This window comes from Lipotes vexillifer, unplaced genomic scaffold (genome assembly GCF_000442215.2).
Source record: "Lipotes vexillifer unplaced genomic scaffold, Lipotes_vexillifer_v1.1 scaffold1158, whole genome shotgun sequence".
In the NCBI taxonomy this organism is placed as follows: domain Eukaryota; kingdom Metazoa; phylum Chordata; class Mammalia; order Artiodactyla; family Lipotidae; genus Lipotes; species Lipotes vexillifer.
This window is the reverse complement of record NW_006793745.1, coordinates 1,100,508-1,128,194: the sequence shown is the minus strand read 5'-3', so window position 1 is coordinate 1,128,194 and position 27,687 is coordinate 1,100,508. Positions and strand designations below refer to the sequence as shown.

General features: G+C 44.6%; 1 protein-coding gene across 2 annotated transcripts in view; it reads right to left on the bottom strand.

The window, feature by feature from the left end:
• The window catches only part of REEP1 (receptor accessory protein 1), a 111,268-nt gene that overhangs the window by 46,516 nt on the left and 37,065 nt on the right, over nucleotides 1–27,687 (bottom strand). The window contains exon 2 of one of the 2 annotated variants that reach the window (XM_007466738.1): nucleotides 10,593–10,665. The exons of the other annotated variant lie outside the window; for it this stretch is intronic. Coding sequence (XP_007466800.1) covers nucleotides 10,593–10,665 — 73 coding nt within the window. The remainder of the gene's footprint in view (nucleotides 1–10,592; nucleotides 10,666–27,687) is intronic. 2 annotated transcript variants of the gene reach the window in all.

The window sequence follows — 27,687 nt, the reverse complement described above, 5'->3', positions numbered from 1 at the left end:
GAAAAAAAAAAAAAAAAAAAAAAAAAAAAAAAGAAAGAAAGAAACTACTATCTAAGATGCTACACGCTACCAAGGTTATCTGCAGCAGAACGGGCTCCTTATCAGGGAGCAAACAAGATCTAGTCCAGCTGTAAAGTCCATGGCATACTGGGGCCCAAGATCCAGGAATTCCCAACACTGGTATCCAGATACACTGCCAGGAGCCTGAATTCCCTCTCTGGAGGCTTTTTCTTTTTAGTGTTCAAACCACACTCTAGTATCTTTGGTTAAAAACAAAGGAAAATGACAACAATAAAAAAAATATTTTTCCCTGACACAACACTTAGATACAAACTTCTCCAGTGGGTCACCTACACTTGCAGTGTCTACTTCCTCATCCCTCACTTACTCAGTGCACTGCATCCATTACATCAAAACTGCCCTCACTGGGGTCTTTGTAACATATTTCAAGGGGATGTAAGGGACCCTTTTTCAGTTTTTCACTTGACTTGCTTGACTTTTCAGCTAGATGTGAAACTATCACTTACTGAAAAGCTCTTGCAACACTACCTGATTTCCCTCTCAACTTTCTGGCTAACTTCTCAGGCTCATCAATTCCTCCCCAGGGCTTTGTTCTTGACATCCTCTTCTAACCCTAGACTAGACATTCTCCCTGAAGGAAGTTCTGCGTTCTTCACCTAACACAGCCAAGGAATCACCAAGTTCTGTCACTTCCACCCTCTTATTTCTCTTGAAATTATCTTTTCTCCATCCCTCTACCATTACTTTAGACCACCACCATCTCCTGCCTAGAACAAAACTACAGCCTTTTGATTGGTTTTTATACCTCTACCCCCTTCCCAATCCGTCCTCCATATTCCAGTCAGAATGACCCAAATTTGACAATTCTCCTTCCTAGCTTAAAGCCTTCAATAGTTCCTTATTGTTACAATAAGGCGCAAATTCCTTAAATTGGCTTACAAGTCCTTGCATAAACTGGACATTGATTACCTCCACCAAAAGCTCTCCCCCTCACACATACCTTCTCGAATTTTCCACTCCAATTATAACGAACCTCTTTCAGTTTCCTAATAGAGCATCTTCTTTTGCCTCCAGATTTCAGCCCTCAGATATCAACTTAACTGTCATTTCCTCCAGGAAGTGCCCAAAGTTTACGTAACCTCTCCTTTCTTCCTCCCATGGTATCATACATGTTCCCTGTCATAACACTTACCACTCTGCTTTGAAAGTATCTGTTTATTCTGATGTTTTTCTCCCTACATTGCAAGTTCCCTGAGAGTACAGACCAGTTCTTCTTGCACATCATTATATCTTCTGTACCCAAAACAGTTCTTGGCACATAGTAGGTTCTAGGTGAATGTTTTAAATGCCTGGATTAGAATGTTGGGTGTTGTGAATGGAAAAGAAAGAACGGTCTCAAAAAGGTTGAGATGGAATATACTTTGGAAAATACTGGTCTAGGTGGCTTTTTGAGAAGACAAAATTAGATAGCTTTCAAAGCAACAGATGCTCGCCATGAGATGGATGGCTAGGTATACACGGGATGAAAGGGTCCTGGTGAAGCCAGGGCATGAGTGACTGATAGTTATGGAGCCTCTCACACTAGCAAGAAAGTAAAGAAAGAGCCAATTTAGGGAGAAGAAGCTAAGCTCCATGAGGCAGAGGACAGTCTGAGGGTCCCAGAGGACATGCAAGAAGAATGCCCAACAGGCCTCTGGAAAGGCAAAACTAAATCTCAGGAGGGGGGTTGGGGCTGAAGACAAAGGTGAGGGAGCCAAGGCAGAGAGGAGGCTGGAAGTGTCTAGCCTAAAAGAAGTTTCCATCATGTACTCCTCCACTTTAAAACACTTTCATGCAGAAGGAAGGGTCTGAGAATGACTCACTGAGCTTACCAAGGTAAATGAAGCACTGATGACTCATTCACGGAAACCATAAATAAATTACCTGGAAATGGTTTTCCCCACTAGGCCTCAGAGAAACCAAATGTAAGTTATTTTTCCAAGATTTGAAATAGAACTTGCCAGGTTTGAGGGATTCTACCCAAAATTCCCTGCAAGATGAGGGGGAGCTTGGGTGGGCCAGCATCCAAAAAAGAGACAGAAAGTTATTGCCGATTTGCGAGGTTATCACTGGGGGCAACTCTGGAGTGGAGAGTTGACAGCATAACTGGGAACTTCCTCTGGACTGGTCAAGCACAGGAATGAGAAGATAGGAGAGCAGTGGTAACCCTAGGCCATAATAAAGGGTGGGAAGCAGAGCTTGTTGACCTTCCATGAGCCACAGAGGCGGGCTGAGACCCCACAGCCCGTCAGATCCTGCTCCCAGGGCTCCTGGGAGCCTGCAAAAGGCCTCCCCCATGAGTTGTGGAGACACCAAACTCAGCCACCTCTTAGCTTCGCCCTCACCTTTAGCTTCCCCGATGCAGTCACACTAATATTTCTTGAGCCTCTCACATTTCCTCCTGCATCCGGGCCCTGCTTCAGCCTCACGGGGAATTCCCTATGCCAAATGACTGAGAAAGGACAAATGTGAGCCTGGTTGACAGATGAGTCTGCACCATCTGCTGGCACGAGCTCACAGTGGACAACTGTATAGTCAGGGGTGACCTGGAGAGAGTGGGGAAGGAAATTCCCTGCAGGCAGAACTTTGAGCAGCACAGTTAGCCTGGAAGAAGAAATGTCCTGAGGTAATACATTTATACTGTCACCAGGTTTATTAACTGTATTTTTTTATTTTCTGTAGTCTTGATGCTGTGACATCTGGGGTCCTGCTGACCGGAGAGAGACTACCCCCTCTAGGACTAGCTAATTCTTGAGACATTCTTGCCCCAGAGCAAACATGCAAACTGACCAATCCAGGATCCATACTCCAAACTACCTCCTTTATGGAGCTCTCTTAGGTTGAGCCAATACTGCCCAGCCCTAATCACCCCAGGACCTGGTACCAGATAACTAGAGGCAGCCCCCACACCCCAGAGCCTGCTGAAATTATTCCAACTAGCCAGTTCTAAGCTTGCTTACTCTGCCTTGCTTTGCCTTTCCCACAGAAACCATGATAAAGGTCATTGCCCACATTTTCCCCTCACTTTCCCTCTAACTCCTCACTGACCCTGGTGCCTCTCCATGTGGCCCTGCATGGTGTGCTGTGCCTCCTACTTCCAGGGAACTGTGAGTAAAAGCTTCTGCCTCCATGAGCCATTTCTGTGTCTGCATGCCTTACCATAACTGATTAAAACAAATCTGGGATGCATTTTAAAACACCAGGTAAGAATTTGGATAGATGATGAGGTACTTGGAAGGGACAAGACTGAGCGATTGGTGTTGAGGTGGTTTGGAAATTATACGAATGGGCCCACAGAATGCAAATATTTGTGGTTCTTGCTAATGCTCACCTAAAGGTCCTGATGGCAGAGGAGGCTCTTGGTAATCAGGTGGATGAGATGACCAGCCCTTTGGATGCCTATGAGCCTTTTACCCCAGCATGATATTGCATGTTCAGTGGGCTCATGGACCAGTGGTCATGTAGACAGAGGGAACACATGGGCTCAGCAATGTTCATCCCTCTCACCAAGGGCGACCTGGCCATGACCCTGCTCAGACACTAAGTTGCCAGCAGTAGTGACTAAGTATCTCTAGGACAGTACCATATCTTAAGGCACCAGCCAGAATCCTGGGAGCAGGCTCATCATAACAAGCCCCTTCCTTCATAGAAAGGGCAGCATAGACTCTTTTCTGGAATATTCATTTATTGGGTATGTGGACTTGCTTTTCCCACTGCCATGTTTCTTGCAGCCATACAGCAAGCTGTGGACTCAGTGAGTGCCCTTTTCATTCTGATGTGTCCCAACATTGCTTCTGACCAAGGGCCCTCTTTTACAGCAAAAGAAATATGACAGTAGGCTGATGTTTTGGGGAATCACTGATCTAATCAAGTACCCCAATGCCCTGAGGCAGCTGGCCCTATACAATGCTACAAGAGCTTTGGAGAGTTCCAGAAAAGAACCAGGTGGGAGTCAGCATTCTGTGAGGTGATATGCTGTCCTAGAGGATGCAATTTCCTCTCTGAACTAGTGACCAACACAAGGTACTGCATCTTAGCCAGAATCCAAAGGTTCAGGAACCCAAGGAAATGAGGGTGGTGTTTCTTATGATTAAGCCTAACGCTAGCTCCTTGTAACTCAAAGTGTGGTTCATGGGCTGGCACCACTGGAAACTCCTAGGAGCTTGTAGAATCTCAGGCCCTACTCCAGAGCTAATGGATCAGAATCTGCATTTTACTAAAACTCTCTATTTATTCATATGCATGTTAAAGTTTGAGAATCACTGGTCTAACCCACTCACAACACTTCTGCTTCTCATCCTCAAACCTCTGAGCTCTGCTTTTTAATAATTTTGTACTCGAAAGATGGATGCTTCCATGAGGGATATAAAATGGTTCTGATGAAGTGGAAGCAGAGACTAGAAGGTCACCTGGCCATTTCAAGACCACCATGCCACCAGGAAATAGATAATAAAAGGACTCATGGGCTTTCATGGGTTGACTGATCCTGCCTATCAAGGGGAACTAGAGTTGCTACTACACAATGTGGCAGGAAGGAGGGTGGATGGAATTTGAGGGTCCTCTAGGGGATCCCCTAGTGTTGTCTTATTCAGAGGTAAAGTCAATGGATCACTACTACAACCCTACAGAGGTAAGACTACTAAGGCCTCAGATTCCTCAGGAATGAAGATTTAGGCCACACACTTGGAGAAGAAACCACACTGAAGGCACAGGGGAGCACTGATTGGATGGTGGAAGAGGGAAGTAATAGGAAAAGTTGTGAAAGACTTTGGAATGGGTGTCCTGTGGAATGCTAGGTGCTGTCCAGAGCAGCCTTCCGAGTTATCTTAATTCTGCAGGTGTCTTGTTTTACAATGTCTTTGAGCTATTTTGCAACTTTGTAAGTTACAGGAAACTGATTACAATGCAAATAATTTAGTCTATAGATGTGCCGAAGAATTTTGTCCAATGGAGGTACAATTGGATCCAATGGCCCTACTTCCCAAGAAATCAGTTGAATATCTATGAACAAATTCATTTAGTAATTTCTCAATGCTTATATATATATGTTCTTTGGAGTCTCCTTTGAACTGTTTTTTTAACACCTTACTGGCTCCCTCATTACTTAAGGAGTTAAGTAAAATTTTCAACATGTGTTAATTTTATATTTGTACAAGAATCATTATTTTACACTTTTAAAAATCATCTTTTAACAAAAGACATAAATACCAACTATGAACTCACGACCACTTGCCTAAATAAGGACTGTGCCTTCTATCCATTTTCTTCCTTTCTGTGTTATGTATAGATTTAAATATTTTAACTAATTTTATTTTTATTTATTCTCCTTCTCCCCCTAATATAGTATATACGGTGTATCGGTGACGGTTCACTTGACAATTTAATTTTTAGAGTGTTGAATATTAAGGTTAGATCCTGTCAGAGCCGGAGAATACTGGATCTGGAGCTGGACTCAGATGAAGAATTGGATTTAGCAAGCATCAATAAATGAGTGGTAGAGAATTCCTGTTGGAAGGTTTTTTTTCTTTTTCTTTTTGGCTGAGTTGGGTCTTCGTTGCTGCGCGCATGCTTTCTCTAGTTGCGGCAAGTGGGCGCTACTCTTTTTTTTTTTTTTTTTTTTGCGGTACGCGGGCCTCTCACTGCTGTGGCCTCTCCCGTTGCGGAGCACAGGCTCCGGACACGCAGGCTCAGCGGCCATGGCTCACAGGCCCAGCTGCTCCGCGGCATGTGGGATCCTCCCGGACTGGGGCACGAACCTGTGTCCCCTGCATTGGCTGGCAGACTCTCAACCACTGCGCCACCAGGGAAGCCCGCGGGGGCTACTCTTCATTGCGGTGTGTGGGCTTCTCATTGTGGAGGCTTCTCTTGTTGTGGAGCACGGGCTCTAGGCGCGTGGGCTTCAGTAGTTGTGGCTCGCGGGCTCTAGAGCACAGGCGCAGTAGTTGTGGCTCCCGGGCTCTAGAGCGCAGGCTCAGTAGCTGTGGCACACGGGCTTAGTTGCTCCGCGGCATGTGGGATCTTCCCGGACCAGGGCTCGAACCCGTGTCCCCTGCGTTGGCAGGCGGATTCTTAACCACTGCACCACCAGGGAAGTCCCTAGAAGGTTTTTTTAAAAGCCAAAACCTGTGTAAAAAAGTGGATGTGGATGTTGTGCAGCCCAAGAAGTAACTGTAATATAGATCATTATACTATATATTTTCATATATGTAATATACAGGCATACCTCGTTTTACTGTGCTTTTTCTAATGCACTTTGCAGATATTGTGGTTTTGGGGTTTTTTTTTTTTTACAAACTGAAGGTTTGTGGCTAAGCAAGTCTATTGGTGCCATTTTCCCAAAAGCATTATCTTTTAATAAAGGTGTGTATAGCGTTTTTTTAGACATAATGCTATTGCACACTTAACAGACTACAGCATAATGTAAACAACAACTTTTATATGCAGTAGGAAACCAAAAAGTTTGTGTGACTCACTGTTTGGTGATATGCATTTTATTGTTGCGGTCTGAAACCAAATGTGCAATATCTCTGAGGGTGTGCGTGTGTGCGTGTGCGTGCACGCACGTGTGTGCGCGCGCGTGTGTATTTTTTTTAAAACTACCAGCAACCAAAGCCTTCTCATTTGGAGGGTGTCTCCCAGCATGCAGGTCTTTATGGGAGACAAGGCCTATTATCCAGGCTTGGAAAAATCAAATGTCCCTATCCAGGGTTTTGAATCTTCATGAAATGTTCCAAAGCCATGGGCAGCTGGCAGACAGTTCCATGGTGGTGACCTGGGCAGCAGCTTCCTAACCAGGCCCTTCCTGAGGTATAAGCTTGGCCATCACCCAGCCCTCTCAGATCTTCCCCAATTTCTGAATATCTTTCCGCAGGCTTCTAGTTAATCCTACAAATTCCCATAAATTCCTTTCTGTTTAAGTTTTTGTCTCAAAACCTTGACTAGTGCAGTAAGTTTGGAAAGACATAAAAAGCTATGAACGTCAAGAGCGGTGTTTCTCAAATTGAGGATCTTGTTAAAAATGCCAATTTTTATTCAGGAGGTCTGGGTAGGGCTTGAAACTCTGCATTTCTAACTAGCTCCCGGGTGATGATAATGCCGGTCCACATACCACACTTTGGGTGTTGAGAAAAACAGCACTGAACGTGGGCCTTCCCTGGTGGTCCAGTGGTAAAGAATCTGCCTTCCAATGCAGGGGATGTGGGTTCGATCCCTGGTCAGAGAGCTAAGATCCCACATGCTGAAGGGCAACTAAGCCTGTGCACCACAAGTACTGAGTCCGCACGCCTCAACTAGAGAGCCCATGTGCCGCCAACTACAGAGCCCATGTGCTCTGGAGCCCTTGCGCCACAACTAGAGAGAAGCCCGCCCACCGCAACAAAAAATCCCACGTGCCGCAACTAAGACCCAACACAGCCAAAAAAATAAAGAAAATAAATAAATATTTTTTTAAAAAAAGAAGCACTGAATGCTTGTAGAGAAGTGGCTGGAAAGTAGGTAAAGCAAGATCAAGAAGGTTCAACGCTGTCTAATGGAGTTTGGGCTTCATCCTGCAGATAATAAGCAGCCATGAAAGGATCCAGGGGGAGTAAAATGAATAGATTTCCATTTTTCAAAGGCTTGTCGAAGTGATGTAGACAACAGAGCATGAGATGAGGGACAGGAGGTGGAGAAACCAGTTAGCGGTATGGCAGGCAGAATAACAGCCCCTGCCCCCAAAATGTCCTCACCCTAACCCCCAGAACCTGTGAGTATATTACATTATAAGACAAATGGGACTTTGCAGTTATTAAGTTAAGGGCTTTCAGATGGGAAGATTATCCTGGATTATCCAGGCAGACCCAATGTATTCACATGGTCCTTACAAGTGGAGAACCTTTCCTGGCTGCGGTCAGAGGGAGACAGGATTACGGAAGAACGGTGGCAGACGCAATGCTGCTGGTTCTGAGGATGGAGGAGGAGGCTCGAGCCGAGGAATGCAGGTGGCCTCCAGGGACTGGAAAAGGTGAGGAAATGGACTCTCCCCTACAGCCTCCAAAAGGAGGCTTGGGGCTTCCCTGGTGGCGCAGTGGTTGAGAGTCCGCCTGCCGATGCAGGGGACACGGGTTCGTGCCCCGGTCCGGGAGGATCCCACGTGCCGCGGAGCGGCTGGGCTCGTGAGCCATGGCCGCTGAGCCTGCGCGTCCAGAGCCTGTGCTCCACAAACGGGAGAGGCCACAGCAGTGAGAGGCCCGCGTACCACAGAAAAAAAAAAAAGGAGGCTTGATTTCAACCCAGTGAGACCCATCCAACTTCTGACCTCCAGAACTGTGAGATAATACATTTGTGGGGTTTTTTTTTTTTTTTGGCTGCATCGTGCAGCTTGTGGGATCTTAGATCCCTGACCAGGGATTGAACCTGTGCCTCCTACAGTGGAAGCCTGGAGTTCTAACCACTGGACCACCAGGGAAGTCCCACATTTGTGTTCTTTAAAGCCACTAAATTCATGGTAATTTGTTACTGTGGCAATAAAATAATCAAATACAGGAGGCCACTGTGACATTCACTGTGACACAGGGAACGATGATGAGAGCCTCATTGAAGAGAGAGGCAACACAGAAGGAGAGACCTGGTTTGAAAGATTTTAAGGAGGATAGAGAGGAAGAGTCATAGTCACCACCTGGGCATCTGGGTGGGGATGGGTGGTGAGGAAGGGACAGGAGTTAAAGGAAGTTTCCAGGTTTCTCTCTTGGACAAATGGGTCTGTTGGTCAAAAGGAGGGAAAGAAGTGAGTGCGAATGCGTGTGGGAGAAAGCATGTGAGCATGCATGCAAGTGTGTGAGTTGAGCGCATGTGAAAAAGCGCAGGAAAAGGAGGCAGGTCTCCCGTAATACCACTGGGTGCCTTGCTTCCAGTTCCATTTTTACTGAGAAACTGTCTAATCTTAGCTCTCAAGCTTTCCCTCCTAGGAAAAGCACGTGCTCACCGCCAACACAAACAGCTGCTCTGCTCGTCAGTTATATTTTTCAGTTTAAATTAATGATTGCCGTTCTAGTCATAAACCAGGCTCCTGTTGAGTTTAGATAGAGCAAAACAATTCACCAGGGTTTGCTCTCTCCCGGATGAGCGGACAGCGTTGAGTTTCTACCCCTGCAAATCGGAGGATCAGACCTTGAACTGCGGTGACCCCTGCTTTGCTTCCTTTCCTGGCACAGTGTCTCCCCTCCCCAGGCTGGAAGCAGTCGGGGAAAGGGAGACCTGGAGGAGGCTGCCCAGTGCTTTCCCCTGGGCCGAGTCCATTAGGAATCATGAGGTTCTGTGCTTGCAACTTAACAGCTATTTATAGTTCACACTCTGAGATGCGTTCACAGACACATGCTGGGGACCCAGCCTCCACAGGAGAACACACCCCGTCTGGATCCTCTGGATCCCCTGCTTCGTAGCAAATGCAAGCCAGGCAAGCAGGTCTAGGAAACTCAGAGAGTGGGTGTAGGCAGCTCTGGTTGAGCTGATCTGGAGGTGGCTGGTTTCATCGTAAAGACATCCTGGGAAAGCTGAGAACTTCCAAACCTGCTTTGAATGATTTCTTTGCCTGTGCCTAACTTGCCAAGTGACCTCCTCTGAGTAAAGGCAGAGCAAAGACCCTTTGTCCCTCACAACACTAGGCGCTAGGATTGTTGATATCCACCCACTGCTCAGATAAGGAAACCGAGGCTCTTGGAAGTTAAGATTCTTGTCAAGCATTGTGTCAATCAGACGTCAGAGCCAGGACTTGACTTCAGTCTCTTGATGACAAAATCTATATCTTTTGTACTTCGACCTGGAATACTGTCCCCCCTGGGGAGGGACACTCCTCCCTCCCCAGCCACCCCCAACAGGTCTTCATCAATCAAGGTGTGGTCTGATGGTTCTCCTGCCCACAGGTGCCCAGCACATTTAGGGCTGTGACTGGGGCACTCAAATCACCCAACAGTAATACAATCCTCCAACCAGTAAGTACTCCTAATCCCCTGCCTGTGTGTTCAGCCCTCTGTGAGGTGCAGTGGGAAACAGTCATAGGACGATGGTAACTCCTGCCCTCTAAAAGCTTATAAAGCAACAGGGCTTAAACAGTGGGGTGTTCAAATCACAGAACCGGCATGGGGATCAGAATTGCTAGGCAGGGTCTGCTGGACTTTAGGACCTGTGCTCCTGCCTCCAGTGCCAGACTGTCTCCCAGTAACGCTGCTTTCCAGTCCAGACAAGGAAACTGAGGCTCAGAGAGGTGAAGTCACTCTTCCAAGGCCATAGAGCGGCCTGTGGCCTCTGGGGGCCTCCAATTCCAGGTGCCATTTCCTCTTGCCAGGCCTCCCCGCTCTGCTCACTTCCACACTCTAGTTCTAAAGAGGAGGTCTAGCTGGGAGAGGATGCCTGGGTCACACCCAGCAGGTCGCCATACTGCCCTGCTTCCCAGTACCCACCAAAGAGGGCATCTGCGCCCCGCCCCTGCACTTCATGCCCAGCTTCCCGCATCTGACCCCATCACCACCACCCCGCCCTCAAAAAGTGCTACTTACATATTCTTTAATGTCCTTCGATTTCACAGCCTTGTAGGAAGAATATGCAGGGTAAAGGGTGCCAAATATTAGCCTGGAGGGGGAGAAAGAGGGGAACAAAGAGAAATGTGATTTTCATTCATCCTATTTGATGGAAAATGTCATCTTTGATGCAAGAAGCATCCTCCAAGCTACAGAAAATGCTGCTGTGAGGCTTGATTAATTTTTCTGAATGCCCTGAAGGTTTTCTGCTCATGGCTGGGACGTGCTTAGGAACCTCTATGTCCTGTTACAGATCCACACCGACCTCCTTCAATCTGTCATTTGGCAGCACAGCAGGGTGGTTTGAGGTCATGAAGCCAAAAACGGGGCCATCCTCTGGAAAGGCCGAAATTATATCTGGGGAGCAAGATAAGACAGCTAAGGGGACAAACGAAAGAAAGCAAGAAATTTAAGAAAGAGAGGGATGGCCACAGCGCCAAAGACACAGGCAGCTTGGGGAAGCCCACTGGATTCCGTCACAAGCCAGCTCAGAGAGGGGGGTCTCCCCAACACCCCCGTGCTGTCCCGCCCCCTAAGCAGTATTCTCAGATACCAGGGAGAGTCTTCCTTCCTCTGTGAGCCCTTCCTGACCTCAGCACCCCCTGAAGATTAGGTTCCTCTCCTGTTCGTTACTGCCACTCCCTAGATAGTCCCCTTTCTTAGCCCTTATCCACACCACGTGCAATGGTTTATTCAATGTCTGTCTCTCCCACAAGCCTTTTAAGTTCCACAAAGTCGAGGATGGTGTCTATCTCGCTCATGGAACCACACCCCCTGGGCCTGGTAAGTGCTCGGGAAATATATGTTCATTCTGGGAAGTTTCAGAGAGTGGTGAAGCAAAGGCCAGAGCCACCCAGGGGACACTCGTGGCCTTGGGACTGAGGTCTCAGCAGCAAGGGGATGCCAGACAGCACCGGTCTGATTCAGTAAAGCCTCGGGCACAACACCACAGGCTCCAGAGAAATAAACACACTGTCCTTTGGCACAGATGCCCTGCTTATTAGCCACATCTGCCAGGGTGGTGTCCAGCCCCTGCCCTGAGGCAGCGTGTGAGCAGCAGAAGAGACAGGTGGAAAATGCATCTCGACCCAATGGCCCACGGATCTGCTCCTCTGTGAACCCCGATGGCCAACAACACCTCCTGAGCGGTCACAGAGGTGGGAAGCACGGGCACCCAGACGAGGGAGGCCAGTACTCCGTCTGCTGGACTCGCATGTGAAGTGGCTATCAGCATCCCCCCCACCTGGTTCCCTTTGGACAGCACGGGGACAGCAAGACGAATTTGCTTTCCAGTCTCTAAAAGCTTTGAAACACTGACATGTAAGGGAGCAGAGTCAGTATTTCACTGCCCAGGGGAGGGAGAATGGGATGAAAATGGCGAGTTCTTCTAAATCTATTTTGGAGAAAAGAAGTAACAAATGAAGCAGGCCCAAGCCAAAGGGGCTCGGGACTTATGTCCATTCAGACTGAGTCCCCCTGACAAGGCCCTTCTCCTTCCTGGCCTCCCAGACCCTCCGCCCTCAGCTCCGGACCCTAAGGCCAGCAGCTGTCCCCCGGTGAGCCGGGCTCGCAAGCTCACAATCTGTGACTTCCTGCTGTCTCCCTCTTCTGCCTGAATTTTAGTGCATGGTCTTCCCACAACCCTTTTATTCCCCCCGATAAAGTCTCAGTAATCCTTTAAGACCCATCTCAAAAGAGCCACTTCTGTGCGTCTTTGATCACTTGTCCCTCAGAATTTTCCTGACACTTGTTAAGTCTATTACAGTCCTTATGTAGTAGTTGTAATTTAAAAAAAATTAAAAATAATGATATTAATATCACTGAGTACTCACTAATGCCAGGCACTGCTCTACAGCCTGTATATTCTCTCAACACCCATACGGGATAAGAATTCTTACTACTCCATTTTACAGATTAGGTACTAGGACACTGAGGCCCAAAGAGACACAACAGCCAGGAGCCGAGCTGGGATGTGACCTGGGTAGCCTGACGACAGGCTTACTTTCTTCTCCCAGGGCTGCCTGGGCTGGTTGAGTCAGACCATCCAGGCCTGAGTGATCAGCACCTCACACAGCCCTTGCCCAAGTGGGTGCCGGACACACGTCTGATGGGTGAATAAATGTCAAATGATTGCAATCTCTCTCCAAGGAACCAGCCCACTTGAGAGATTCACATGACTCTCTCTACAAGCTCAAGAGGAAAGCTGGTAAAATTCTTAGAAAGATCTAATGCTGCTTAAGAGCTCAAGGTCGGCTCAAGAGCGGGAAGGGAAGCCTTGAGTGCCATTCTCTAGAGGGGAGACGGGGCTCTGTGCTAACACACTCCTCCCAGCTTTCTGTGAACAGAGCCTTGCCTGGCGCCTCAGAGCCGCAGAGCGCTGCACCCACCCTCCCTCTGCCCACTGCCATTTACTGCTACCCAGAAGGACCCTCCCCAACTTACTGCTGCATTCCTCCTATCTGTGCCCTAATTCCTCCTACTGCTCCAAATTAGGGGCCTTCAGCTGGGCTGCCTCTCCCACCTCCTCCACAGCTGCAGTGGAGGGACCATGAGCCTCATGTGAATTCTACCCTCTAAGGCAGTGGTTCCCAACTGGGGGTGATTTAGCTGCCTGGGGGACATCTGGGCAATGTCTGGAAACTGGTTGTCACAGCTGAGAGAAAGCTATTGGTATCTAGTGGGTGGAGGCCAGGGATGTTGCTAAACATGCTACAACATACAGGACAGCCCCAATAAAGCATGATTTAGTCCACAGCATCAGAAGTGCTGAGGCGGAGAAATCCTGGTCTAGTGTGATGTTTCCCGGTCCTTGGGTCCTGGATCCTTCACCCAACCATCACAGGCAATCTGCCCCTAGAGTTTTGTTTTGTTTTGTTTTTTAAATCTGGGGAATTTGTTTTTTATACAATCAATTCACTTTTAGGTTTTTTTTTTTTTTTTTTTGGCGGTACGCGGGCCTCTCACTGTTGTGGCCTCTCCCATTGCGGAGCACAGGCTCCGGACGTGCAGGCTCAGCGACCATGGCTCACGGGCCTAGCAGCTCCGCGGCATGTGGGATCTTCCCGGACCGGGGCACGGACCCGTGTCCCCTGCATCGGCAGGCGGACTCTCAACCACTGCGCCAACAGGGAAGCCCTAACTACTTCTCAACTTCTGACCAAGGAACAGAGGTATTGCTCACAGGAATTAACGGTTAACTGTGGCACCAGTTATAGTCACCGAGAAGGACCGCCCACCATTTCCTGGAGCCTGGAGTGACTGCAGGGGAGCAACTGTTGGCCTAGGGCTCAGCTACAAGCTGTGGCACCACCGTTACCAACTGGGGCCAAGGCTTTTGTAAACCATGAAACGACACTATCTTCCACAGTCTTCTCAGGCATCTTAGTGTTGGGCCAACAATTCCCAATGCCAAGTTATCTTGAAAATTACAAAAACTCAATACTAGCAATATTTTTTTTCTGAAATTAATTTTTTAAATGAAAACAACAGGCCTATTTGTACAGTTGTTCATGTTATGATCAAACTGAATTTAAGAAATGGTACACCATAAGAGCAGAAAGTAAGATCTACCCCAGCTTGGAGAGGTCTCTGTAGTGTAGTGAATAGTGTATGGGGCTTCGAGGTTGTCTGACAGACGGAATTCAAATTACGGCTCATGCTATGGCAACATGGTGATTTGGCATAGGTTTTAAGCTCTCTCAATCTCAATCTCAATTTCTTTATGTGTAAAAAGGGGAAAAACAATAACGATACCATGGTTTGTTGTATGGATTAAATGAGCCTGAAGAAAAAAAAAAGAAAAAAAAGAAATAGTACACCACAAAGGGGCTTTCAGAATACTGAATTTCTTGACCTGGATGGTAGTTATGCAGAGTTTTGCTTTATAATCACAAATGTATATTAAACTGTACACAGGGCTTCCCTGGTGGCGCAGTGGTTGGGAGTCCGCCTGCCGATGCAGGGAACACGGGCTCGTACCCCGGTCCGGGAAGATCCCACATGCCGCGGAGCTGCTAGGCCCGTGAGCCATGGCCGCTGAGCCTGCATGTCCGGAGCCTGTGCTCCGCAACGGGAGAGGCCACAACAGTGAGAGGCTTGCGTACCGCAAAACAAAACAAAACAAAACAAAAAAACCTGTACACATATCTATGTACTTTTCTGTATGTACATGTTATATATAATTTTTATTAAATAATGTGCCATATTAAAAAAAAGAATTTTCTAAAAACTGCTGGAGAGGGTGTGGAGGAAAGGGACCCCTCCTACACTGTTGGTGGGAATGTAAATTGGTACAGCTACTACGGAGAACAGTATAGAGGATCCTCAAAAAACTAAAAATAGAGTTGCCATATGATCCAACAATCCCACTCCTATGCATATATCCAGACAAAACTATAATTCGAAATGTTACATGCACCCCTATGTTCATAGCAGCACTATTTACAATAGCCAAGACATGGAAGCAACCTAAATGTCCATTGAAAGATGAATGGATAAAGATGTGGTACATATATGCAATGGAATACTACTCAGCCATAAACAAGAATGAAATAATGCCATTTGCAGCAACATGGATGGACCTAAAGATTATCATACTAAGTGAAGTAAGTCCGAAAAAGAAAAACAAATACCATATGATATCACTTGTATGTGGAATCTAAAATATGACACAAATGAACTTATTTAAAAAACAGAAATGACTCAGAGTCATAGAGAACAGACTTGTGGTTGCCAAGGGGGAGAGGAGGTAGGGGAGGGATGGACTGGGAGCTTAGGATTAGTAGACGCAAACTATTACAGTATATATAGAACGGATAAACAACAAGGTCCTACTGCATAGCACAGGGCACTATATTCAATATCCTGGGATAAACCATAATGGAAAAGAATATGAAAAAGTATATATATATATAAAATACACATATAATATATATATATATGTATGTATCTGAGTCACTTTGCTTTCACCAGAAACTAACACAACATTGTAAATCAACTATACGCCAATAAAAAATATTAAAAAAATGAATTTTCACAAAAGATCTTCCAAGTCATGAAGGTACATTGTTTCCTCTGAACATTAAAAGGTATTAAAATTTACACTGATTACATTTTGTGCTTTTTGTTCTTAATAACATAAAAATATAGAATTTCTTTTTTTTTTTTTTTTGAAGATGGTAAGGCAGACTTTATTATCGACATAAGTATAGGGATCACTATAAAGGGATTTTACAGGAGGGTGGGGAGAAAGACCAGGCTCAACTCCCAATACAGCATGGGCGAGTGGGAATTTATAGCCAAGGAGAACGGTGGGGGTCAGTGGATGGAAAATTATTAAGAGGAAGCATCAGGGATGAGGGGTATTCTGGCTAAACCAATCTAACAGATTCTTGCTGAAGACAAGCCAGGGTGATCAGACATCACTGGGCGGGGAAGTGGGATGGAGGATAAAAAACCTGATCAGACATCTTGGGTGATCAGATATGGGGGCAGGGGGGAGGTTCTTGCTAAAACCAGATTTTACAACAAAGTACATGGATGGGCCTAGGAGACGGTTCGGGAACCTGACGAAAGTTTGGTCAAGCAAAGAATTTTTGTCAGTCTCCCTTCTTGTTCAAGGAAAGAAAAGACATTCTTCTTTCCTCTGAATAATACAAGTCCATTTCCTCACTCAGTTGTCTTTTGTTCATTACAGACCAGCTGTAGTAGAGGATATTTGCTGGGTGGTGCTAGCAGTCAGGCATTTAATGAGGGGAGTTGTTATTCCTTTCCAAGTGAATAATATGCTCTTTTCTTTCAGCTTGAATGACATGATACCTGCTCTAAGTAGGGCCTAGGGGCTTCTCTTCATTCTCTAGTTAATCTCCAAGGAGTTACAATTTCATAAGAGAGATGGGAGGTCTGTTGAAAGCCTGACCGAGCCCCACCTAGGGCTGGGCTCACCAAGCCCAAGAACAGCAGCCACTGGAAGTGGAGGGTCCCAGAGGGTGAGCCCGCACCCGATTCCATCTCAGCTGAGTCTGCAGGTTCCCCTTAACACTCGGTCGCCCCTGCCTCTGCCACAGCTCCACCATTTCCCAGCCCTGCTGGGGCCCCAGGGCTGGCAGCGATGCACGCTCAGCATTGACGCAAAAAATATACAGTTTCTAATTACTGTCCTCTGTAGGTTTTTTCCTCACAGTTTATGAATCAATTTTGATTTAATTCTCTGAGAATTAATTTCCAAGACCATTTTTACTAACAGAAGGGTATTCCTTGGTTCTTGAGCTCCTTTTGGCATTCCAATAAATATGCTACAATTTTTAATATGGGAAAACTTAAAACGTGAGAGATATAATTGAAGTCTCTCATATACTCTTTGTTCATACATTTCTCTCTCTCCTTCCCCCAAACAAGCACCATCTTGAATTTGGTGCTTATCATTCTCACCATGTTTTTATCAACTACATAAGCCATGCCTAAAAACAATTATTTATATCTATTTAAACATTATATAAATGGAATCACACTATATGTATTCCACTGAAATTTTTTCACTCAAGCTTGTTTTTGAAAATTATTTAAAGATACTCATTTATTTTATTTATGTTTTTGGCTGTGTCAGGTCTTAGTTGCAGCATGCAGGATCTTTCATTGTGGCGTGCGGGCTTCTCTCTAGTTGTGGTGCATGGGTTTTCTCTCTCTAGTTGTGCTGTGTGGGCTTCTCTCTAGTGTGGCGTGTGGGTTTTTCTTTCTCTAGCTGTGGTGTGCAGGCTCCAGAGCACGTGAGTCCTGTAGTTTGCAGCACGCAGGCTCTCTTGTTGAGGCACGTGAGCTCAGAAGTTGTGGCATGTGGGCTTAGTTGTCCCGTGGTACGTGGGATCTTAGTTCCCCAACCAGGGATCGAACCCACGTTCCTTGCATTGGAAGGCAGATTCTTTACCACTGGACCACCAGAGAAGTCCCTGAAGTTTTTTTGTTTTTGGCCACACTGCGCGGCTTGCAGGATCTTAGTTCCCTGACCATAGATTGAACCCACACCCTCAACAGTGAAAGCACGGAGTCCTAACCACTGGACCACCAGGGAGTTACCAGTTTTTGAAATTTTTTTTTAATTAGTCAAGCGTATATGTATATAATTGGAAAATATACAGTTGACCCTTGAATAATGTGAAGGTTAGGGATGCCAAACCCCCGCACAGTCAAAAATCCATGTATAACTTGATTCCCCCAAAACTTTTACTACGAATAGCCTACTGATGACCAGAAGCCTTACCAATATCGTAAAAAATAAACACATATTTTGTATGTATTATATACTGTATTCTTACAATAAAGTAAGCGAGAGAAAATGTTATTAAGAAAATTCTAAGGAAGAGAAAATACATTTATAGTACTGTACTGTGTTTATCAATACCATAAGTTTATGTCATCTGTTTACAAGATGAATCATCTGTCAGTACCTACATCAATATTGTCTTATACGATACAAAACACTGTAGATGTTATGTGTATTACTAACACTAGGCATCAAAAATGAAAAGGTAATATGAAAAAGAAATTCATATTTATTTACAGGTATGATGATTTGTACATTGATAATGAAGCAGCAGCAATGTGATTGTTTTATGGTAGCCCAGTGTGATAGAATTGCTTCACAGTGGCCTAGCCTATACACTAATGAATGAATTGTTAGACAGTTGATATGGCATACAGTATTACATTAATATGCTTTTTTAAAAAATTTATTTATTTTTGGCTGCATTGGGTCTTTGTTGCTCCACACAGGCTTTCTCTAGTTGCGTTGAGCAGGGGCTACTCTTTGTTGTGGTGGGCGGGCTTCTCATTGCGTTGGCTTCTCTTGTTGTGGAGCACGGGCTCTAGGCGTGCAGGTTTCAGTACTGTGGCACGCAGGCTCTGTAGTTGTGGCTCGTGGGCTCTATAGTGCAGGCTCAGTAGTTGTGGTGCATGGGCTTAGTTGCTCCGTGGAATATGGGATCTTCCCCAACCAGGGATCGAACCCGTGTCCCCTGCATTGGCAGGCGGATTCTTAACCACTGCACCACCAGGGAACTCCAACAGTAATATTCTTTTCTTTTTTTTTTTTTTTTTTTTTTTTTTGCGGTACGCGGGCCTCTCCCTGTTGTGGCCTCTCCCGTTGCGGAGCACAGGCTCCGGACGCGCAGGCTCAGCGGCCGTGGCTCACGGGCCCAGCCACTCCGCGGCATGTGGGATCTTCCCGGACCGGGGCACGACCCCGTGTCCCCTGCATCGGCAGGCGGACTCTCAACCACTGCGCCACCAGGGAAGCCCTCCAACAGTAATATTCTTAATACAGGATTGGAAACATTGTTACATTAAAAAAACCCCACTTATCTGTGATGATAGGGTGATATATAATTTCTCCAATTATGAGAGAGAGAGGCATACTGAATGACAATGTAATTCTTTGAAAGCAAAGTTATAAAACAGTAAGAAAACTAACACATTATTAACTTATATTAAATATCACACCTTATTTGAGGATAGACTACTATCTACATATACTTTATGCGTTCATAACATACATTGTTAACTTTTTCAACATTTCTAGGCTACATGGTTTGTGAGTTTTTTCAAATTGTTGCAAATCCCCCCAAAATTTCCAATATATTTATTGAAAAAAATTTGCATATTAGTGGACCTGTGCACTTCAAACCCATGTTGTTCAAGTGTCAACTGTAGTTCATATTTTTATATTAGAAGTGTGTATCAATTTTTTTTTTTTTTTTACTGAAGGGGTGTGCTACAAAAAAAACATTTGGGGATAATAGTCATAGTTCATTGAACCAGCCTTTCATTAATAGATGTTTAAGTTTTTTTCCTGTAATGATTTTAAAATACGTATACAAATTCTTTTTTTTTTTTTTGACATTCGTTTTTTCGAAAGGTGAAGCTTAATTTAGGTCCCCTTGAATGTGGGCCAGACTTGGTGATTCACCTCCAAAGAACAGACTAAGGTGGAAATGGCAGTGTGTGACTTCTGAGACTATGTCATACAAGACACTGTGGCTTTTCACCCCTCTCAGATTACTTTCTGTGCAGGACATCAGCTACCATGTTGCAAGGACACACAATCAGCCCTGGAGAGGAAGTGAATCTCTCATCAAAATCCAGCGCCAACACGCCTGTCAAGTGAGGGAGCCATCTGGGATGTGGATCCTTCAACTCTAGTGAAGCCCTCAGATAAGGGCAGACCCCATATAACTTAACCACAGCCTAATGAAAAAAGCTTGAGCTGAACCATGCTCTTGAAGTTTCCTCAAATTCCTGACCCACAGAAGCCATGTGAAATAATAAATGTTTACTGTAGGTTTAACCAGCTAACTTTTTAGGTATTTTGCTGTGTAGCAATAGATACCTAATATGCTTCTTAGTTTTTATTGTTATAAATACTGCTGTAAAGAAATCTGTGTGTGTGTTTGTGTGTATTTACATATTGGCACTCTCGTATGAATATATATGTGGGATAAATTTCTGGATATAGAATTACTGAGTCAAGGGGTTTATATCCTAAACACTTTGCTATACTCTGACACATTTCCTCCCCCAAAGTGAATAATTTATGCCTCCTTTTGCCAGTTTTTGAAATTTTGATCCAGGTTGAGACTTGTCTTTCTGGATCATTTTTAACCTCTGTATACTATTTCATTATATGAATATATTACGGTTTATTTATTCATTCTATTGATGCATATTTCCAAGTTGTCACTATTACAGACAGGGCTGGAACATGTCTCCCTGGGCACATGTGAGACTTTCTCTAGGGTTTACACACAGTGTGGAACTGCTGGGTCACAGGGCATAGCATCTTCCTCCAGACAATGCAAAACCACTCCCCAGAGAGGCTGTACCAGTTTCTACTCTTTCCTGCAGTGTAAACGAGTTCTGATGCTCCCCATTCTTGCCAAATTAATATAGTCAGATTTAAAAATTTTTGCCAGTCTGATTGATGTGAAACCGTATATCATGTTTGTTTTAATTTGCATTTCCCCAATTACAAGTGAAGTTGATCAACATTTTATGCCTTTTGGCCATTTGGCCCCCTTAACTGAATTATTTATATCCCTTCCGTCTCCCCGCCACCCCATTAGGTTATTCATCTTTTTCTTACTGATTTTTAGGACTTCTTTGTGAATTCTGGGTATAAATTATGCCTTGGACATATGCAATGCAAACATCTTTTCCCAATAAAAAGCTCTTTTAACTTTGCTGTGGTGTCTTCTGTTGTACAGAAGTTTTAAATTTTATATGATAAATGCATCAATCTTTTCTTTTATAGCTTGTTTTTTTAATATATTGTTGAGGAAATCTGGTCACATACATCTTCTCATAAAAGTGTTTAATGTTTGCTTTTTCACTATTAGGTTTTAATTCATCTGGAACTTATCTTTATGTATGTTATGAGTTAGGGATTCAACTTTATTCTTTTCTGTACAGATCCCAACTGTCCCAATAACATTTACTGAATTCTTTCCTACTGATTTTCAATTCTACCATCACTTGTAACGTTTTCTAACATGTATAGGTATTATTTCAGCTCTCCATTCTGTTACCCTGGTCTACCGACTAGCCATGCACCTATACCACAGTGTATTAATTTCCACAGCTTTATACTAAATCATGATATTCTTAAAACTGTCTTGCTTATTCTTAGCCTTTGTTTTCCTATATGAATTTCATGACAGCTTGACAAGTTCCATGAAAAACCTTATCTGCATTTTGATTGCGAGTACACTGAAGTTACAGATTTACTTGGGAAGAATCACCATCTTTATCAGGTTTCCTCTTTATGAACACGGTCTCTTCCACTGAGTCCTCTTTCATGTCTTTTCATGATATGCTATAAATTTCTCTATAAATATCTTGGGCATGTTTCACTTTCTTTATTCTTAAGTACTCCAGGGGGGTTTTGGTGGTATTGTGCATTTTTAAAATTAGATTTTCTTGGGACTTCCCTGGTGGCCCAGTGGTTAAGAATCCGCCTTCCAGTGCAGGGGATGTGGGTTTGATCCTTGGTCAGGGAACTAAGATCCCACATGCCATGGGGCAACTAAGCCCGCACGCCGCAAGTACTGAGCCCGCGTGCCACAACGAAAGATCCCACATGCTGCAACTAAGACCTGACGCAGCCATAAATAAATAAATAAATATTAAAAAATAAATTTAAAAAATAAATTAGACTTTCTCTTGGTTATTAATGGTATACAGGAATGCTCTTGGTTTTCCACGTTGATCTCAGAACCACTCAACTTGCTGCAATCAAAAGCATCTGGAGTCCCAAATGCATTACACTCCATGAAAGAAGCCAAACCCCAAAGCCAACATGCTGTATGATTCCATTTATATGTTATCCTGAAAAAGGAGAGTTTACAGGGACCAAAAACAGATCAGCGGTTGCCAGGACTAGAGACGGTGGGAGGGCTAACTACAAAGGACAGTAAAAGAATTTTGGAAGATTATGGAACTTTCCTGCATCTTGATTATGGTGGTGGCTACATAACTGTATGCATTTATCAAAACTCAGAATCCAAGCTCACACTTAAAACACTCATACTGAAAAGGGTAAATTTTACTAATTACATCTCCATAAGCTTGACCTTAAAAAGAAAAAGCATTTGGAAGAATCCACACTCACAAGTATAAGCGTGTGTGTGTGTGTGTGTGTGTGTGTGTGTGTGTGTGTGTGTGTATAGTTGTCTCCAAAAATGCATAAAGCTGACCAGGAATTAGCCCCCAAGCTCCGAGACAACTTCCTGATATCAGGGGTCCATGTGTGACAAAACAAGGATTCACAAAAAACATAATACACCTCCTGTTAATACTATAGCTCTGAAAGGACTGTCTTAGATGCACTATGGGCCTGGGTTCTAAAAGCCTGATCTTTACTGTGCTGCTACAGGGAGCATCTTTACTCACAGTCGTCATTCAGAAACTTAAGCTAGGCAGCTTCTCAGGCTGGGTGCACAGCTCAAGGTTCCCATGGCACAGCAAGCCACCTAGGCTTTTGTTGCCATGGGTCCCAACCCTTGGGTCTCTGCTTCTGCTTACCCACAGTGACCTTCTAAAAGGCTAGAGGGGGGAAAACAGGAAAACAGCAAAACCGGCCCACTGTGCATTTTGGCTCCGTGGAGATTATATTACTATGATTTATAAGCTACTATTTATTTATCGAGTGTTCATTATGTACAACGAACTGTGCAAACTTCTTTATAAGCATCGTCACTTTTCATCTTCATATGGTCCCATGAGACAGAAATTGTTTTCCTTATAATATAGATGAGGAAACTGGAGTTTAGTTAAATCAAATAATTGAGTTTCACAACTGTTCGGGGGAGGGGGTCAGACTCAAACCCAGATCTATCTGACTCTACTGCCCATGACATACTGCCTTCTTTATTGACCTCAGTGCATGGCTCAGAGCCTGCAGTGGCCCCTGAATGAATGAATGAATGAATGAGGACCAGGAGAGAGGGAGGAAGAATGTTGCCTGCTTCCTTGCCCAAGAGAATTCCACTCTGGCCCTGCATTATATATTTGCTGACACGAGGTGACAGTATAATTACAGGGTTCCAAGCACACAAACTTCACACAAACGAGCTTCTCTCCCCGCCCAAGCTGATCTCAGCAGAACAGAAACAAACCACGTCCTTCTTTCTCACCCTGACACATGATTCTGCTGACCCCTGTCTGTAGACTCTTTCTTTTCAGTGTGTTTGAAGCCCTACTCCTCTCTGCAGACTTGGGACAACAATCACATACAAAACTCCTCCTGGGGGAACCGCCCTCACAAACATCTCATTCACTTATTTGCTCCTTTGATCCACACCACAACCCTCTGAGATAACTGGGGTTCTTTCTGCAGTTAATGAAAAACTGAGGTTCAGAGTGGTTCAGGGACCTGCCCCTTCCCTATCCAACAAGACTCAAACCCAGGCCTCCTGCCCTCAAATCCAGGACCATTCTACAGCCCACATCGCCCTAGCACAGAGAGGGGTTTATTGCTTATGTAGGGCTGTGTGTAATGTGTGTGTGGCAAAAATCCGAATTTGAAATTCGGATTTACCCCCGAATCCAATTTAGAAAAGCACAAAACAGAACAAACATGCTGCAAACTTTCAGTTCATGCTGTTAAGCGTTAAACTCTGCAATCCAACCCACTTATATCCTGCTCAAGTATCAGTTTGGATATATATTTTTTAAATCTAAATTGTAGAGATTTCTATTCTTAAGAAATCCAGAGGCTGAGCTTTGGCATTGGACCTGAGTCTGAATCCAGCTCCATCACTGACTAGCTATGGGACTGTGAGTGCTTATTAACTCCTCTGAGCCAATTTCCTTGAGTATAAAAAAGAAAAACACCTACATTCAACAGCCACTGCACAGATTAAACAAGGAGACCACAGGTAAGGATTTAACATCCCAGAGACACTGTAAAGGAATGACAAATCCTAGTTTCCTTTCCTTCTACAGAAATAGTCACTGCGAATGCCAATTCTTTTAGGCACAAAACAGTTTTCATCTAATCATTAAGTATTTGTTGAGCATCTACTATGTGCCCTGGGCCCTCTGGTAGGGAAGGCAGCCAGCAAACAGATAATTATACAAATAATTGATTAATGACAACTCACGTGTCCAGTCTTACTGAGTGTGTTTGGAAGGCAAGAACAGATTTGCTTTACAATGACTGTCCTGTGGCCACCCATCTGCCAGCCTGTGTTGCCTCCCAGGATCTGAGAACCAGACACCTGACCCTCAGCCAGAGGGTCCCCTGGTAGAGGGCTATGGCTTTCTCCTCCTGGTGGACTTTCTCTGAAGCCCCCTGCAAGGAATATACTTGGTGAGAGGAAAGGACTGATGGGCCTTCCTGTGTGTACCATGAAAGGGGAGGTGGGGGGAATAAGCCTGAGGGGTGCTTTGAGCTGGACTTGGGGTGGTAGCTGTGGAGTACCTGTGGGATTTTCTGGGGACTTGTCTGCTCAGCTCATGCCCCTCCTGGCTCCCACGTGGCAGAGGCTGGTGTTACCCTGCCCAGCTTGGAGGTCTACACAAGGTGCATGCGCCCATCCGAGGAGGGTGTCAAAAGGCTCCAGGGGAGGGAGGGGAACAGGACAAAACTTTACTGATGCCCACCAGGTGCTGCACCAGGCACTGACCCCCACAGCAGTCAGGTGAAGTCGAGACTACTATACCCTTTTTCCACAGGCGGTACCTGGGACTTAAGAGGTTATATTCATTCATTCAACAGATATTCATTCAGTACACACTCTGTGCCAAATTCTGAGTCTAACACAAGGTCACACAGCTGCTAAGTTGGTGAGCTGGATTCAAAGAGTCTTCGTGGCTTCAAACCCCTTGTTCTTTCCAATCCAAGTGATACCTCAAGAAGGCAAGAGAGTTTATCCTCAGGGTGATCACAAAGTGGTTGGAGTGCCAGGTGTAGCAGAATAAGATAGTTAGCAGGGCAAAGCTGTGTGTACTAAATATTGAAGAAAAGTCTACGATGATGGGCCCAAGAGCCTCCTCCATTAGACTGTGAGCTCTCTGAGGGCGGGGACTGGGCCTTCCCCATCTCAGCATCTCCAGCGCTGGGCACAGAGTGGGTGAAACATGCAACAACATGGGTGAAATTCAAATGCATTATGCTAAGTGAAAGAAGCCAGACTCAAAAGGCTACCTGCTGCTTGACTCCATTTATGTGACATTCTGAAAAAGACAAAACTATTAGAGATAGAAACAGATGCATTGCCAGAGGCTGGGGTTGGGGGGAGAAGTTGACTTCAAAGGGGCATGGGGAAATTTTTGGACGTGATGGAACTGTCCTATATTTATGCTGTGATAATGGTTACATATTTTTTTTTTTCTTTTTAGTTGTAGCATGAGGACACCTTAGCTGCGGCACGCGGACTTTTAGTTGTGGCATGCATGCGGGATCTAGTTCCCTGACCAGGGATCGAACCTGGGCCCCTTGCATTGGGAGCGTGGAGTCTTACTCACTGGACCACCAGGGAAGTCCCATGGTTACATGATTGCATGCATTTGTCAAAGCTCATAGAACTACACAGTAAAAAGGGTAAATATCACTGTATACAAATTATACTCTAATTTTTTTTTAATGGGGAAAAAAGAGAAAAAGAGAATGAACATTAAAAGCAGAAGTAGGTTTACAGTGAAGCTAATGAAGCTTAAGCTTCAAGACCCCTCAACTGCATGGGTCCTGGAAGGGGTCCTAGCAATGTGTTCATCAAATTTGTCATGACTTTTTCAGAGAAAGTGCCTTCCCACCGCTGTGATAGCTTCAGGCTCCATGAAACCTAGATCCACCCCTGAATAAAACTACAAGAACAGATCAAAAAAGAGAAGACTGGTGGGCTCCCAAGAAGTTGGACTCAAGTGGGACCCTAGAGAAAGGCAAGACCTGGTTCCGGCAGAGAGAGAGGTAGGGAAGACATCCCACGGAACAGAACCAGCATGGACACAAGTGCAGGGGTTTCCCAAGGTTCCCCATGACCACACGAGCACCAGGAACCTAGTGGTCCTATACTTATGTTCACCACCCAAGTGCACGTGTCATGGTGTGATCTCCTCAGCCACGCCAAGCCATTCAAGGCAGGTAGACAGTTGCGACCTAACAGGATGCGAAAATTCTAGACGCTGGCGAGCTGGTGTAACAAGCTTTTATCATTCTTCTGGCTTCCCACACAGCAATGACCCCCACCACCTAGTGGAGGGAAGCTTTCACATTATATACCTGAAACTGAAAATGGTTGATGTTCACTTTTTTCTAGTCTCCCTTGCAGCAGGGATGTGGGCCTGTGGTAGACACACCTACCCAGGTATGAATCCAGGTCCTTCCAACCCTCTCACTCAGCTAAACTGAGGCGGCACCCTTCATCCTGACAATCCTGTGATACTAAGTGAACAAATACAGCCAAATGAGGCTGGTCTTGTGGGTGGAGTTACTGATTTCTTTATGGTTAAAGTCAGCCAAGTTAACCGAATAGAATGAAGCTCAGAGGCTTCCCTGGTGGCGCAGTGGTTAAGAATCCGCCTGCCAATGCAGGGGTCACGGGTTCGAGCCCTGGTCCAGGAAGATCCCACATGCCGTGGAGCAGCTGAGCTCATGCGCCACAACTACTGAGCCTGCACGCCTAGAGCTCGAGCTCCACAAGAAGACAAGCCACTGCAATGAGAAGCCCACACACCACAGCAAAGAGTAGGCCCCGCTCTCCGCAACTAGAGAAAGCTCACAGGCAGCAACAAGGACCCAACGCAGCCAAAAATAAATAAATAGATAAATAAAAAAAAAAAAGAATGCAGCTCAGATTTTAAAATGGTTCTGTCTCTATGTATATGTATATATGTGTACATATGTGTATATGTATATATATGTACATATGTGTACATATGTATGTATGTATAGGTGTATATATATACTTTAAAATCTAATTATATATGTTAGATAAAAAAGTTCTGGAGATTGATTGCACAACAACATGAATATACTTAAGATTACTGAACTTAAAACAACTTAAAAATGGTTAAGATGGCAAATTTTGTTCTGTGTTTTTTTACCACAATTAAAATTAACAAATGTATGATGTTTAGGAATCCCCCCAAAAAAATCTTTACACACTTGAAAATTTTATAAAAACAGAATATACTGAGTATAGGCCATTGGCTCATTCAGTCCATAATTGGTTCATTCTAACAAATTTAGAAGAAAACAAAATTTATAATTTTTCAGGTGACAACTGTTCTGCTTCATGGTACAATGCTATTTATTTAATTTCCTGAAATTGTCAAACAAAATAAAGTTTACCAATTTTAGAAGGCACTGTAAACCCATCTCAATTCATTATAAAGGATACAATGACATTTAAGATGAATGAAAATTAGCAAGCAAATCAAATATGTATTTTTGAAATGGTTCTGGTTGTAGAGGGGGAAAAAAAAACCCTGTATATTACATTCTAGCCAGAAGTTTCACTACTAAGTATGTTCCTGCTATTGATACCTTTTATATATATATATATATATATATATATATATATAT